Source organism: Lasioglossum baleicum, chromosome 2, assembly GCF_051020765.1.
Source record: "Lasioglossum baleicum chromosome 2, iyLasBale1, whole genome shotgun sequence".
NCBI classification, from domain to species: domain Eukaryota; kingdom Metazoa; phylum Arthropoda; class Insecta; order Hymenoptera; family Halictidae; genus Lasioglossum; species Lasioglossum baleicum.
In genome coordinates, this window is record NC_134930.1 from 18,655,481 (window position 1) to 18,671,625 (window position 16,145).

Sequence of the window (16,145 nt, forward strand, 5' to 3'; positions counted from 1 at the left end):
CTTCTTGTTCTCGAGCATCGTCCATAACGTCGTTCCAGAGTTCCACGACAAGCCGTCGTACGACTTGAAAATTTATTATCGAGATGCCGGGAAAAAGCGAATACGAGTCTTCCGATCGGTGTCTTCCTATCCCACGATCCTTCCGCGGCTGAGAAACATACTAACGTATTACTGCCGGTTGACCCGGACTTCAAATCCCTTCCCATAGTTACCCTTCGAACACATCTAACCTGCTTCTGCAAGAACGAGAAGGGATGCAGCGAATAGCATAGTGTTTAGTCAATTCTGTTGGAAATCTCCATAGTGAGCCTCGATCGAGCTTGTCACTAAATATCAATCGTATCAGCAGAGGGAGTAAGAGCATAGTAAGTAAGGTTAGGCTACGCTACAGAATAAAAACAATTGCTCGAGCGATGGAATTTATTTGTGGCCAAAACTATTGTAACGTTGAATAATTGGTGTATAACACGTTTAATTTTACGTTGCAATCATCTGAGCCGGGTAATATTTCGGATTTGGGTGTTTTAAAGAGTTGTCACTTCATAGCAAGAAAAATTTGATCAATATACTTTGAAGATACTTTGAAAAACGGGATTCCAGCCCAAAGTACGATGTAAGAGTTCGGAAATAAAGAATTTTTATGATTATTAATATTGTTTTAAATTGATAAAATTTGTAGTATAGAAAGATCCCAGTAATTTTGCTCGTACGTAACCGCAATGCAATTTGAGAGATGCATCTATTCAATGCGCTAAGCTGCGTCGTTTGAAGGTTCGGATTAGGTTTTGTTCAGTTTTCCATTGTACACATCCGCCGAAGCGCGAATTAATGCATTTTGCAGTATTGTTCTGATTTTTCGATAATCGCACGTCAAAATGCTTTCGGTATTGATTTCGCGCTGCATTTTGGGCATGTGTATTGAACCACGTTTTGGTACCTAGAATTTCAATGGAATAAGCACACACACAAACAAACGACTCTCTGTCGCTGTTTATGAAATCCAGAACAAATTCTGATTTACGAGAGTTGAATTGTTGTTTTTATTTGATTTATATCCTGTCAAGAGAATACCAGAAGCGACGAATCGTCCATTGTCCTAGCACACAGACGACTGATTCTATTATTTGTCAATTATGTAGCAAGAGACGAGATGGGATCCCGTAGGAATGCAGGTCTTAGTGGTCTGAATATTGACTGCTCCTTTGATACGCAGCCACTAAGCCACGCATAAACAGATCCGACATCATTGGCTCCGCTATTTCGAGAAGCGTTCCCCTGTCTCGTGCTGTCCCTTCAATCTAATCTTGTCACCTCTCCGCACCGTATTTGCTCGTATTATTGAGAACGCAGTTGCCATGATTCCATAAACCGAATAACAATCTTTAGAATTTCGTTTTTTTCTGAATTCTTCTTGCATCGAAACACTGCACATTAGCACAGTTATTGCTCATAATTATGAAAGTGGTCTAAGTCATATATTTCTTGTTTCGAGATGTTTAAAGGATTACATATTCATTGTTCACTGTTAACAAAGGAAGTTATTAGTGTGAAATCGAGATAAAAATTTTCTACCTAAATTACAACAAACTGGACTGAAATAGAAACTAATTTTCTTCCTTGATCTGTTTAAGGATGTTCAGGAGGTACAATGGGAGACAAAAGTACAAGAAATTCGATATCCATCAATATATTGGCAATGAAAGCCATTCATGAGTATATTTTGCATAGTTTTGTATACTTTCCTAATAACTAATAAATTATAACTATGAATACCACATATAATGTTGAAATAACAAGCATTATCGATCGGTTCATTTTGGCAGTATCGTAAAAATTACGTTGAATTAATTTAGTTTCAAATAATGTGCTGTGAAATATCTAATAAACTCATTTTTTTTAATTTTGACTTAGGTCACTTTCATAATTATAGACACAATTAGCGTCCGTGAACAAAATCAGATCGTGAAGTGAACATTGAGTCTTCATATTATTATTAGTTGCTGAACACAGTTGCTGAACCAATCAGGATACACACATTTGAAAATCGCGTAGAATTAAATGGATTAAATTGACACAAGGGATACGTGATGGAGGTGAGAACAGAGATTGTTAAATCATCGAGTCACCGTTTAATTTTTCCATAGTTCGCAGAAGACGCGCGTTCCATTAACAGCGACGGAGTTAAATAATTCTGGAGCTCGGTGCTGGATCCCGGTGGCAAGTAGTTCTCGACTTATCGATTATCCATCGAATCTCTCGAGTTGTTTCGTCAATGGGAACGCGTAGCTCTGCCTATGAAGATCGTCTCCGGCTGATGGATGATCCGTAGCTGCATTTAAGCGACGTTATATACAAGCCGGCTTTACGAGGGCTCAGACCTTGGTTGCGTGCACGGCATAAGAACAAATTTCCCGTTGTACCGGGAGGCACGCGTTGAATTCCTCGCGTAACGACGACATTTTATGGACGATTTTATTTGTTCACCCCGTATGAACACATTTCCATGGACGTATTTATTATATTCCCCGATATCGCGTACCAGCCATAAAATGCGCACTCGTTAGGGATTCAGAACGTTCGTTCGAGCCTCGTTTTCTTCCCTTTATCCCCCTTCCTCTCTCCCTCTTTCTCTTTTGATCTCGTTCCTTGTAACAAGTGCATCGAGGACGGCACGCTTAATTAATGCTCGCATGTCAACGAAAACAATGGCTCTCGCCCGTCTCGTTCAGCTGTCATTACGCGTCGCGATGTTTAAATTTTCAGCGGCACTGCGCGCGATGCTATCAATGATCGTGACACCCGCGTGTTAGCGTCGTCCGCGTGAAAACAGAATTATTTTACGTTTTATACCGCCGGCAGTGTGTCAGTCCTGCTATCTAATCCTCCGTGTGGGCGTGACACACAACACCAAAAGCTTTGAATCACTTTCAGAATCAATGGATACGCGCGTCGTTATTGTTGCGCCGAGACTGCCCAGAGGCCACATAATTCATAATGTTCTAGAAACTATTCTTTTATCACTGTCAATGATGTTAATGCATCAAATAAATTATTTAATTAAACGTGTAAAATTTGCATTAGGAATATTTTATGCGATTCTCGAATGCAACTCCTTTCACACTAGTGGGAAGAGTTTGTTCGAATTGTTCGTTGCAAGCATGAAACTCGACCAATGGTAAACAGACATCGAGTGAACAAACAAATGAGAAAAGACGCGACGTAAATATTTATCATGAAAGCAAATCAACCATTCCCACCCTATCTGTAACGATGTAATATAATGGGGATGAAAGGGAAAGGCAAAGGGATACATATGGGGAATTTGCACACCATTATTTGCGGGGATCGTGTATGCACACGATTAAGGGACACTCTGAAGTTTTATTTCCTCGTATGCCCGGTGATCGCGGAACTTTTCGTTCCATGTGGCTGGAAAGGATTTAGTTTGAAGGAGAATGTACAAATTAGCCTATCCGTGTATTCATAAAACTGTTGAATTCAATTGCGATGTTTATTATAATTTATGAAAATTTATTTCTGCATAGAACGAGAGACAAGAGATAACTTGGAGTTCATTTATCATATTATGGAACAACTGATCCGGAGAAAGACAACGAACTGTGGTGGATATATTATTTCAATTAAGTAATGAATATGGATGTGCTGCCCTCGCTGGATCCGAAACCGCAACGATGAGCATGTGACTACTTTATGTGCTGCTGGAAACAGTATCATTGTACCATGCGTCGAATAACAGACGAGATCAATACCATAAACACCGACGAGATACTATTAATAGTATCTCGTCGGTGCCATAAATTGCATTCTTTCTTTTTTATAGATTAACAATTCCATTGGAGACACATTGACAAATGTGTATTTATAGTTTATTATATTTTGCAGTCTCTTTCTGTTGGCAACAGTACAAAATCACAATGAATATCGAATTCTACATCACTTATTAGGGAATAAATAAACTACTTTACCATGGTCTTAAATACGATATACGTTAGACAAGTAGTTTCAATGAAATCGATAGGTATCTATCTTTAAATAAATGCTTGATTTTACAAAGAGCTTATACGACAAATTATTTTGTCTAATTAAGACTAATCAATGATGCTTATTTAACATGTGTATGATTACTAGACTGCGGATCTTTATGCAGAATAAAAAATGTTCGCATTGATTGCAGGACACAGGAGAGCCAAATAAAAATTTTATTCTTCTTTTAATTAACCTATTTTGATGAAACTAATACATTGGTGTCCTTAAATATTTTTAACATGTCCATATAAAATCTGCAGTCTAGTGATTACATATTGGCGTAAGAAAATGGCAGATATAATATAATGTACGATGATACGAATCAAGTTATAAAAAAGTTATTACAAAAAGTGCACGTAATGCTAATCAATTAATTTCTGTTGCTCTACTGGTGTAAGGAACAGGCTCTTCCTCTTCTTTAAGTCTCCTTAGTCTTTGTAGCTCAGCACTTCTTACTCTATGAATGAAAACGTTTATTTGAAGACAATGTTATTCTGCACAAAAAGCGTCATGGTTTAGAAATTTCGTTTAGCACAATACCTGGACCGTTCTAACTCCTCCTCACGCTCCTTCTTTTGTTTCTTAAAGAATCTGACTGCCACAAGAATTATTAGGAGTATAATCGGTATTATGCAGACAAGTATTATACCACTTGTAATACCAGCCTGACGTGAGCTGTATTCCTGTTGACCTGTGATTTTTAATGAAATCGACGGCATTAATATACGCGTGAAATAAGACCGATAAACAAAGTAATAATTTGAGTAATCTGGTGAGTTGGGTTCAAGTATGCAGACATGCATATTCATAGTAAGTATAGTTGTGTAAATTGTGTGTGGTGTGTGCACATAACGTTCTCCAGTTATGAGATTAAATAAATAAGAAAGGATAGAGGTGACGGGATAGAAGTAACAGAAAGCGATGACAATAATCCTTGTGGAAATTTCCATTCCACTGAAACGGTTTCAAACAACATTCCAAACATTTACTCGAGTGTTGCAACGAATGCGTGTGGAATAGAAATTTCCTGAGTAATTTGAAGGTATAAAAAAGAAATCGTTTATTGAACTGTGCTCTTACATTAGTTACCAAGCATCTCGTACAATCGTGCTGTATCGAATGTTATCATTAAATTTGTAAATTGTACTTCGTTTTAGCGCGCTCGAAATTTGCTCTTATCATACATTTTTCATCAATGCGAAACTGTTATTCGTTAAACTGTATTCATGTTCCGACACATTTCTATTCCACAGCAACAACAAAAGCAATCTACACACATGATAAAGGAGCTATTCTCCACGATGGGGATGCGTTTTGCGAATCATGCTCGTCGCGCGCGCTATTTAATCTCGAAAATTGACGAGGAAAAAGTTTATATAAATACTTGTCATGAAAGGTACATGCTTGCGGTGATTTCGATGCGTAAGTGATACACTTCCGGGTGCGAGAAGAATACTATAAGAATTGTTAAAAAGTGTCTACATTATAGTTAGTCATGAGCGAATCCGTTCAGTCTAATTTACGTTTTATTTACGTTAGCTATCTTTAGTCCGTCACAATGCATAATTCCACTATGCATACTGGCGTGAATTCTATTGTATTACGTTGTTGCATATGAAATGTCCGATTTCAGAATGAAAATGTTATGAAGCGTTCTGGTCACGAAATACTAGCCTGCTTGTTTACTACATACTATTTTAAGATCTCGAAATATGTCTGTGTTGACGAATGAAAGGTGTCACCCCATTGAAAAGTTAAACTCGAAAGATCGATCGACTGACATCCTCTAATTTGGTTTAAACGTCGCTCTCTTTGGTGGGACTGCCAGATTTCCTAATCGAGTCAGCGGTGCTCTTTTCCGAGTCTGTCGGGGACTGGGGCTCTTTAAGGTCCCAGTCTTTCTCCTCGAATTCGATATCCGGCTTATCCGGCAGGGGCTCGTTCGTACGGTAGACTTTCTCATAGCTATGCCTCTTTTTGCTAGCGGTGGTTGCGGTGCTAAAGTCGCTATCCGGCGAAATTGGTCTGTCGAACGTCTTCAACGGCGTGCTCTGTCTCGACAAAATTGAATCGTCCATGGCAGTGCCGCGTTGCGAATAACGCCACGACTTATCCGAGCTTTCTTTCGTCTGGTTCTTTCGAATAAGGAAAAAGGCACCTGCCACGCATGCGACTATAGGGATTAACACGATGCAAATAATACCCATCGTCGTCCATGCTGTGCGCTGGGTATACTCGACCTCACCTATAGTTGTGTAATACCAAACACCTTTTATTTCACACTCCGTCACTTAGAAATCCGTGATAATGGTCCGATCGAATCGAGAACTTTGGCGAGATTGTGACGCTCGAGAGATGGTTGTTGCGGAGAATGAGAATAGCGATAGTAGAAGGTAGAATTGCGGTAGGTGTACCATGTGTGAATGCGATGTAGGGCAATTTACGCTGCTCAAAGTAATTGGTCTGGTAAGTCGCTTGTTATATTATATACGGAACTTTCATAAAAATGGTGAGAGGCCACCTGATAAAGTTTTCAAGCTTTTTCTGTAATTTTAGCATCTCGAACTAGGACCTTGAATAGCGTATTGAAGGAATGTTTCATATGATAGTATTAGGTCAGTGGTCGGCAAGTATTAAACTTAAAAAGGACAGTCTTTTGCAATGATGAATGGAAAACCGCATTGGCAATAGTGCCTCCTCGAGAATGTGGAAACCTATCGATACAAAAACCGGCCGAGAAATGGAAAACTTGCTGACCACTGTATTAGATCGCTGAAATACTCACGCAGACATTCCGTGTACCCATATTCTGGCACATCCCATCGTCCATCAGGCATGCAGACTCGTCGTTGGTCGCCCACAAGTATGAAGTCCTGGTTGCACTCGAAGGTCACCTTCGTGCCAGGTGTGAAGAAGAAGTTACTCTTACGACCGAACCGGGGCGTCTCCAATACGCCGCACGAAATCGCTGTAACCAAAAGAGGACAGCAGTAAATATTGTGTTACTCTTCAATTTAATATCTCTAAATCAACATGAATCCAAATCCTGCCATCCTGAACATCTTACCTGGGTCGTCTTCGTTGGTATGCCTGATCTGCGAGTACGAGTCGTAATAATTCTTCGTGAAGTGCGCCAGATCCCTGTTCAACGACATCGCGTAATCGTATTGGCATTGATAAGAATCTGCACAGAGATCGTGGGCTCGCTGGATGTCGTACGATCTGTAAAAACGCGAGATAACTTATTTCTCTGAACCCTATCCCTATCGATTGAATAATTTATCGCTTTGATGCGACCTTGTAGCTACCTGTTACTCGGCACGAAATCTTCAGGTTGCTTCCGCCACTCGGGCTCGAACGTTTTGTTCGCATAGTAGCTCGCAGTTCTTCCGAATTCTCGAGTAAACAGTGTACCACCTATCAAGTCGCTCTCCTTGTCCTCCAGCATCCATTTCACCGCGAAATCTTTGTGCAGAGCTTCGAAGTGGTTCAAATTCCCTGAGCCGACTACTGTACCGTCGGGACCCATTAAATCGTCCGTCATATCGTTGTTCCATTTGCCGAAAAGGCCTTTGGTCTTGTTCTGGAATAGATCGAGACACTTTGTTGAAACTTTTGACTTTCAGTTACTCGCACTCCATTTTTTACGTAACTGTTCACATGGAACTTTAGATGACTCCAACATAAATACATCTTTATTTAAAATAATTACTTCAAGTGCAGTCGACACCTTTGTTTATGCTTGAAACGCTAAATTTAATGTTTTGATTAATTCAAAGTTAAGACTCGAACATTTCGAACCGTACCAAGTAGGTCCAAGGTAGATAGACTCTGGCCGACATGAATCCCTCGTTCTCGACCACTTCCACGCCTGCACCGGTGTCGAACATGATGATCACTTCGCTCTGGTTCAAGATGTACGTGGGCGTGTAGACTACAACCCCGGGGAAGTGCTGGAATTTCAAGGACGGTCTGTCGAAGTATACTCGTCGTTTGTCCGCGAAAACATCCAGCCGATATCTCCATTGGGCGTGCTTCGGTCTCAAACGAACTTCGATGGGAACGGAATTGTTGCCCCTTGCTGTGGACCGAATCAGAACATCCACGCGTTTGAATAATCTTGTTATTCATCGGGGGAAAGAGGGTCAAAAACGTCCTTCAGCTGATTTTGACGATGTGAAGAGCGTTTTTAACCCCTCGTGTCAGACTCGTGATGAAGATTCAGAATGGAGTCTAATAAATATGTATGTTATTAATTTCCTTTGAACTCAAATAAAATTCCTTTGGGTTTCGTTAATGTACAGCTATTAGAGTATATACTGGGTGTGGCCGGACATGTAAAAATAAGTCGAAAAAAAAGGATATCATTTTCTCGTTTAACGTCTCGTTTTCAAGAAAATTGATAGGAATCGTCTGACGCGTCTGATCATGACCAACCGATTCTACTTGCTGCTTATACTGAAGCACGAAACACGACGGATCTTCAAAGCCTGTCCTCTGAAAATTCTGAAAATGTTATTCCTTTTTTTCGACTAATTTTTACATGTAGAATCATCCCCCGTCCGATTGTACCACCCGTCCGGCCACACCCTGCATAGGCACACAATACATATAAATTTTCTCCTGTTTCAGGAAATTACGATCTATAAAAAAGTTCTAATCACTGAAACCGTATAATAAATCGTAGGACAAGGGGTTAACCGCTATAACCGGCTACACCCTTTGCATGGGTTACCTGCAATGGAGGTCAGTTGCGTAGCTCTGACTTCCCCGTGAATATTGTCCGGCAGCTGTTCAAATCTGCCTTGCACATCGAGCTTATCCCTAGCGTGGTTCACCCGGAGCAGAACGAATTCTCCCTTTCCGTTGAAGGTGTACTGTAAATTATCGAACGTGACGATATGGGGGTCTCCGAACACAGTCGCCACCGCTGGCGATTGATAAGCCACGCAATCCTGCGTCGGTCGTCTCTCGTATCTGAAGGTTTCGCAACCGACAGAGTGTTCCTCTTGCCACTTGCAGCACAGGTAGATCGGTATCACATCGTGGTGCCAGTGAGACAGGGTTGGAACCTTGTTGGCCTCGTCCCACGGGTAGTATCCCAAGTTATGGGATCGGTGTGGCCTTGAACCCTCTTGCTGATCATACGTCAGCATCAGGTACCCGTATTTGTCGTAACAGCATTGTTGCTCGGAGCCGTCCATACTACGATTCATACAGAAACATTGGACCAATGCTTTAGCTACATCGAATGCACATGCAACCAGTTAAACAATTAAATGCGACTGCATACAATTAAGTAATTAAATGGCACTGTATGCAGGGTGGTCCACCTAAATATCTCCTTTATTTTCTATGTCATAACAATTGTTTTTAATGCAATGTATTTATTTATTGTGTATATGTTCATGTTATTTTTTTCTCAAGGTCTTCTTTCCCGGAGTTTTCAAGATCATCGATATTTTTTTTCTTGTAAATGTATATCTATTTTCCTTGCGTATTCTGCTTGACATTAAAACTCATTTAGATATATTAATAAAAATGTTCTGCTTTTATTGTGGGAAGCAGGAATAAAATAAAAATTGATTTCATCCCTTAATGACTTCGTTATAGTACTCCTAAATTTGTCTAATCTTTTACTGTTTTATATTTCACGTAACCAATTTCTTCGATAAATGCATAAAAATCCACAGTCTAGTCATCACAAATAGAGGAGATATTGGACCACCCTGTATAGTGAAGCGGTGATGAGAGCATACCGGTGCACATAGAAACAAAAATCACCGCTCCACTATATTCTCGTGCTTAGTTTCGCGTACCTTGGTGAGCCAGTCCTTACGCAGTGATGCGCGTGTTGGTTGTAGAGACAGTCCAAGTTCGAGTCCTTGTCGCAGTCGTAATCCGGAAGGAAGCGTCCTTTGTCGTTCAAAGCGTGTTTCAGCGTGCAAGGGCACAGAGATATTTCCGCGGCGAAATTCTTCAGGTATCTATCGTTCATGATCCACTTGTTGCAAAGTGTGTGCGGCCATTTTGCACCTAGCATACGCTCCCACTGCCAGCCGAAGTACCAGCCCAGCGGAATTGGTCTACTCCATAGAGTCCTGTGATCAATTAACACACCGTTAAACATGTTTAAATTCCCCAAACGAAAGAATATTTTCCAAATACAAGTCACATACGGCGTGATGTTGATCAAAGAAGTCTGTTGCGGATCGGTCAAGTTCAGTTGAATGAATCCGAAAGTCATATCCTGCTGGTAGGGATTGTCTGCATCGCGGTATTTAGCTGGCGTGACGATGTACTCGCCTTGATTTGTGAGTCCGTTCTGGAATTTTATCGAATTCGTATTAGATGATGAACTATCATATTTTGCTTATCGTCGATTCTTGATTGACCAACCTCCAAAGTAGTGATGAATTCGAACTCCGGGTGAGTTTTCGTTTCGCGGTAGCCCCACAGAGACACTTGCACTCCAGCGTTCAAGTTGCTAGTCAAATTGTACCGATCCCAGGTGATCTTGAACTCGCGAGGTTGACGTTCGTGAACTTCTTTCGAGACGAAGATCTTCTCGGTTGCTGTGGCCGGGGTTTCTGGAAATCATCAGGTTCAATCGCATTGCAATTTTTAAGCAGTTGCTACAACAGTGGAGAAGTAAAGTCAGGAAACAGAGAAGAAGCAAAAACTTCCTTTTATCTCTAATCACTTCAACAAGTTGGAAATCAAATTTTCTTATTCCTGCAAATTTCGCCTACTCATTTTTCTCATGAATGCATAAAATCCGTAGTCCAGTTATCAATTATTGATTTGTTCATGTTCGTCTTATGAAATCTTTGTTAGCAAACGTTCTAAAGCAACCTGCTTTCACAGAATTTGTCTTCTAAACATTCTGATGACTTCACCGTCTCGTGTTTCCCCTACTTACCGATGAAATATTTTCCCTTCCAGTTGTAGACTTTGCTCTCTCCGATACTAATCGCGAACCGGACGTATCCCTGAGCTTTCACGAACGGTTGGATACATATGGCTCGATTCCTATCGATCACGGTGCCTATCACCATCTCAGACTCGAATATACACCGAATCTTTTCGGACTCGTTGAAACACGGCCCGGTGATGTTAACGATGGTACCGCCTAACATGTTCCCACTTTCGGGAGCAAACACCAGTGGCAAGTTTGCTCCAGCTGTAACATACACAATGATTTAGCCTCTTATCTCGGAGATAGATTACCCAGTGCGAAGATTTAATTGTTCCTTAGAGGTTCGAGCTTTACCAATATCTTTGTTGCATGTTCCCATCATGATCTTCTCATCTATCCTGAACATGTGTCGTCCCGGGAAACCATTCGCCCAGCCTCTGCCCGTTAGATCGCGAATCGTCGACATTTGGGAGTAGGGCTTGTATTCGTAGCTCTGAGTGCCGTTGCCAGCATTGAAACCGATCTAGAATTAAGAAAAACATTAACAATATTATTTCAGGATCGCCGGTAGTCCAGGAAATTCGATTTTCGCAAGATAAACCCGCGAGCGCCGCGAACCACTTGATGATTTCAACGCGTGGTAAGAACGGCATCGCCGGATTACAGCATTAAAGTGCTAATCAATCACGTTTGCTCATAAATAGACTGCAGATGTTTATGCGATTTTTTGTTGCGAGCAAATTTCAAGAGAAAGTGGAAACAAATAAAATCTTATTTTCAGCGGTAGTAGCCTTTATAACTCCGAAATAAGTAAAAATCGTATTAAATTCTGTGGAATTTTATATTCTAACATTTTTTGAACATCTTTAGTGAACTACTGACAAATCTACTTTCTGCTTTTGTGGCATATGAAAGCCCTGAACCTTTAATCCTCGATTTCTAAGAGACTGTTAACAATGTCGTTAAGTTGCAAACAAGAATATTGGAACTTACGAAAGCCGGAACACCACCTTCTCCGCCGGTAGTATCACCACCAGCCTCGGTATGACTGGACCACTGGATGTTCAAGTAATTGAAGATCACATAAGTTGATACTTCGTCCGTAGCTAGGACCATCTGGAAGGTGTTCGTTTTGTACAGCGAAGTGTCGATACCACCAGCGAAAGACATGTTCTTCCAGGTGATTATAGCAGCGTGTTTCGGGTCGAATGATTCAGCACCAATGATGCCCTGGCGGATGTCCCACTTGACACGTTCTCGCATTTCCACGCCGAATTTGTCTTTCCTCGATTGAAGATCCCTTTCCATCCTGAAACATTTCAATTCGAAGCTCTGTTCAAAAATGATATTCTTCGTTTTCCAGTCGATTGTGAAGTCAAGCTTCGCCTACCTGAAGTAAACTCCTGGTAATCGTTGATCTATGTCGTCTTTTCTGATTTCCCCTATGCGACATTTGCTGAAGAATATTCCTATGAAGCTGGGATCGTTCGTTTTCGGCCAGTCCTTTACGGGGAACACGAGAGGATACGTGTAGTGGACTGGAGGGTCGCTGAATTCTAAATAACCATTCATGGATATCTAAAACGTGATCAATTTGTTTAATATACGAGTATGATGAATTTTAAGGGAGTGGAAAGTCGATCTGAAGGAATGGAAAATTAATCTATTGTTGGCTGCGTTGAAGTCCATTCAGGCTCATTTACTTTTAAATATTGGGTCGATTTTATCGCTTCGAACAAGTACGATTTTTTCATATTTTTAAAATCACTTCCTACTGCGTCTAATCGTACAGCTATCTTAATTTTATCACTTCGAACAAGTTTGATATAATGCTTATGATATTCCGGGTTAAAACGGACCCGGGCGCCGCTGTGTTAAATGGTTCGCTCTATTTTTTAACTAAGGGTAACGAGGTAATTCGTCATTGGACTGTTTCTGAAGCACGTAGGATCAGTTCACTTATCGCATTTCTTTTTATCGTCGGCGCGATGAGATATCTTTCAATGCGTCGTCGGTATTTCCTCGAATCTAAATTGATGAAACCATAGTACATACTATCCTCGCCCATGCCAATGTGAGTTTAGTAAACTAACTTTGTACTCGTGAAAAAGTTACGTTTTAAAAATGTCTATTCTGTTCGCAAGTTTCTGAGCATATTGAAAGATCATTTTTTATTTTGCATAAAAATCTACAGTCTCGTCATTAGACTGCGGATCTTCGTGCAATTTGGCATCTGCGAATTTGCGAAATACCGGGAACCAGCATAACGCTTCGCAGTCTATTGATCATCGACGTACTCTGGTGTAATTGAATCTGAATCCGTAGAACGGCAGCTGGAAGTTGAAGTTCTTGTGTATCTGAGGCGTCGACGATTGGATCTCTTTCTGGTAATCGCCCATTTTGTTGCCATCGCAGCTTGTGTCGAAGTACCAGTACATAAACTGCGATCGGATCTCCTTCAATCGCTGTTCGGTTATGACATAGTTCGCTTCTGTATCGGACGGGCAAGGCGCGTACCTCTCCGCCTGGGGATCACTCGAATCTAAAAGAATTTCATTTCAATGAATTTCAATCTCTACAATAACTTCGCCATGTCGATGTCGATTGCACATTGTGTACACAATGCCCTAAGCGCTACAGAGATACTCGCGCGGCTCGAACACGGGAAATTGTAAAGTAATGACTCAACTGATTGCACGTTACATTACGACGGTACTTCGCAACTATCTCAGGCTGGCAGAATTCGAGACTACAAAAATTCACGGCACTTAACGCATATTAACCCTTTGCACTCGGAGCTATTTTAACTCGAAAATTAAACATTTCTTCCGATCTGGAATAATTTTACTCTATATGATTTTTTTCTTTTTATAAATATGAAATTGATATAATAGCTCATTCAATACTTAGATGTTTAGTAATTGATTAGATACCGACATATTTAGTAATGTAAATAATATTTCGGATAATGGCACAGTAATTTTTAGCGGCGACTCTGTATCACACTACTCGAGTGCTAAGGGTTAACCCTTGATTGGTATCCTGACTCCCTCATGACTCCAAAGAGAACTTCTGTATACTAATTCTTGCTACTCGCACGATAATCGCAAATATAAAGTTTCTTGAACTTCTCGGGAACATTTGGCGTCGTAAATTACATACTTGAATCTACATTAGTATTACAAAATTTTCGAGAAACCCCAGTGTGATTCTTCCAAAATACCAGTCAAAGGTTGGACATCAAGCATCGCGTGTGCCAGAGGGTTTCAGACCCGAGAGCACACCGCGAACGAAAGACAACGAATTATGTACCTAGTACTCATTACGAAAGCGCAAACGGCAGATATATCTAGTGATTCATGAGCGATTCACGTTGGAGTGAGTAACTGATAAAGTAGATAAGATCTAACTGGCTAGCGGAGCCGTGTAACAAATAACTCTGCCGTGCGATCGATGTACACTTCTTGAGCACGGTGAAACGAAAAATAATAGGAGCGCAGCGTGTTTTATGGAGAGAAGAGAAAAGATGAACTTTCAGACAACAAACCTCGAGCTTCTAAACAATGGAAGCGAAACATAGAGAATAGCGGTCACGCCCATTGATATCGAAACACTCACCGTATCTAACATACTTTCCGCTTTTTTCTCCAATCGTTCTACCGGATATACCTTCAGATAAAGTGACTTGCTCCTTCGGTTCCGGTTCGACGTAATCCGGGCCCACTGGCTCTTTTCCGTTGTCGTCGACGCTCTCCACGGGGTTGTCATTTTCGTCCAGGTCCTCCACTTCCCTGTTCACGATTTCCGGTGTCCCCAGTACCGATGCTCCATCGTTATTCGAGTCGGTCTCGCCTTCGTTTAATCGGAACGTAGTCTCGAACGATTGATTCTCGTTCTGGGCGGATATTTGGCCCACCAGCAGAAGCAAAAGACACCCGAGAACGGTCCATGTTGTGAAAGCGAAAACGCGGTCGAGACGAGGCTCGTTTCGCATTTTTAATACGTCCAGGGTGGATGAACCGATTTGTTTAGTATGTCCAAAGACACTGAGCCTCGCTTCAGGTAACGAATCCTGATAACGGCGCTGATATCAGTTATATTACGATAACGCGCGTTTATCTCCTTACTACAGGTGGATAAGCTAACATGGAAACTGAAACGAATGAAATAAACGAAGGGATAGTGGCCTACTTTCCGGAAAAGGGCCTGGGTCGACGCCCTTTAAACAATTGTACGTGCTTGAAGTAGCGCGATGCATCGCACGATTGTTGTACTTGTTTAAAAAATTAAATTTGCTCTATGAATCATTCTGTGTGACGTACATGGTGTTATTTAATAGCAATGCTTGCGTAGCCGAATGTTCATTTAAATTCTCGCATGTCGACTCTGTTGTTCTGTTGTGCCTGACATCAATGATTGACAAAGTTTCGGTTTAAGTAAGTTGTTTATTGTATTTCTGGAACGTCGTGTTATTTACAAAAGAAATGCAGTTTGTGTGATTGCGTTCAGGGCGCAGCGGAAGGTTGCCTTTGCCGTCAGCCTGATGGATAATGCTTGTTACAATAAAACGTACGTAGTATGTATAGGGAGGAGGGAGGGACCACGCCGTGGAAAATAATTTTAGAAGCTAAATCGACTATATTTAGTCTTCTATAGGGATAACGGAATCGTTCGAGTGGGGACATTTAATCATAGAGAAACGATAGAATGATCTTTTTTCTGTTCTGTTACGCGTTTTGGTATTTTACTCGCTCGGTCTAAGGCTGGCGAGAAGCGTCACTTCGACGGATATTTATTAAAACGCTGCCGAGCTTACGATTTACTGATCTATAAATGCACTGTATGATAAATGTACATATGAACACTGATAGATGTACTGGGACAATGCAACCATGCATTTCCTTCTCCCACCCTCTCCTCTAACGCTCCTTCAATTCTCTATCCAGGTCTTCAGAGATTTTTTGAAAAATCTTAAAATTAGCATCTGTTTTCTTCGACTCTCTCTTTATTTCTTTTTTTTTTTGCTTTGTACTGCAATCTTATATTTCCTTGTTCTTTTTTTATACCAATATTGTCACAAATGTTTGTAAAGAAACTATCTTACATATTTCATGTTGCACATTATCGTAAATATTTTCATTTAATTAGCATGTATCACAGAAGAAACCTACGAAAGACT

The 16,145-nt window shown here is 40.8% G+C and overlaps 1 protein-coding gene across 3 annotated transcripts; it reads right to left on the bottom strand.

Moving 5' to 3' along the window:
* Positions 1–3,526: 3,526 nt before the first annotated feature.
* Mesh (sushi domain containing 2 mesh) lies at positions 3,527–15,808 on the bottom strand. 3 transcript variants are annotated; one of them, XM_076442179.1, is made up of 16 exons: positions 14,585–15,808; positions 13,264–13,508; positions 12,357–12,544; positions 11,960–12,275; positions 11,321–11,489; positions 10,970–11,230; positions 10,447–10,637; positions 10,227–10,372; positions 9,867–10,148; positions 8,783–9,252; positions 7,854–8,128; positions 7,356–7,630; positions 7,115–7,269; positions 6,833–7,015; positions 4,588–4,738; positions 3,527–4,504 (listed from the first exon to the last, which is right to left on the bottom strand). In XM_076442179.1, the coding sequence occupies exons 1-16, from the start codon at positions 14,958–14,960 to the stop codon at positions 4,414–4,416; spliced, it is 3,774 nt and encodes a 1,257-aa protein (XP_076298294.1). In that variant the 5' UTR covers positions 14,961–15,808; the 3' UTR covers positions 3,527–4,413. The 3 variants fall into 3 exon arrangements, with proteins under 3 accessions (XP_076298294.1, XP_076298284.1, XP_076298305.1); XM_076442169.1 differs by lacking the exons at positions 3,527–4,504; positions 4,588–4,738 and adding an exon at positions 4,752–6,292; XM_076442190.1 differs by lacking the exons at positions 3,527–4,504; positions 4,588–4,738; positions 14,585–15,808 and adding an exon at positions 4,752–6,292 and having other exon boundaries at positions 13,264–14,509.
* Positions 15,809–16,145: the final 337 nt, after the last annotated feature.

Bases quoted from the DNA above. Each gene is read 5' to 3' on its own strand.
- Mesh (XM_076442169.1), bottom strand. From the start codon at position 14,960: ATGCGAAACGAGCCTCGTCTCGACCGCGTTTTCGCTTTCACAACATGG. The intron at 8,129-8,782 runs GTAACCCATGCA...TTCGGTCCACAG, and splicing joins GCAACTGACCTCCATTGCAG to CAAGGGGCAACAATTCCGTT. The intron at 6,293-6,832 runs GTGAGTATTTCA...ACACAACTATAG, and splicing joins TGGGTACACGGAATGTCTGC to GTGAGGTCGAGTATACCCAG.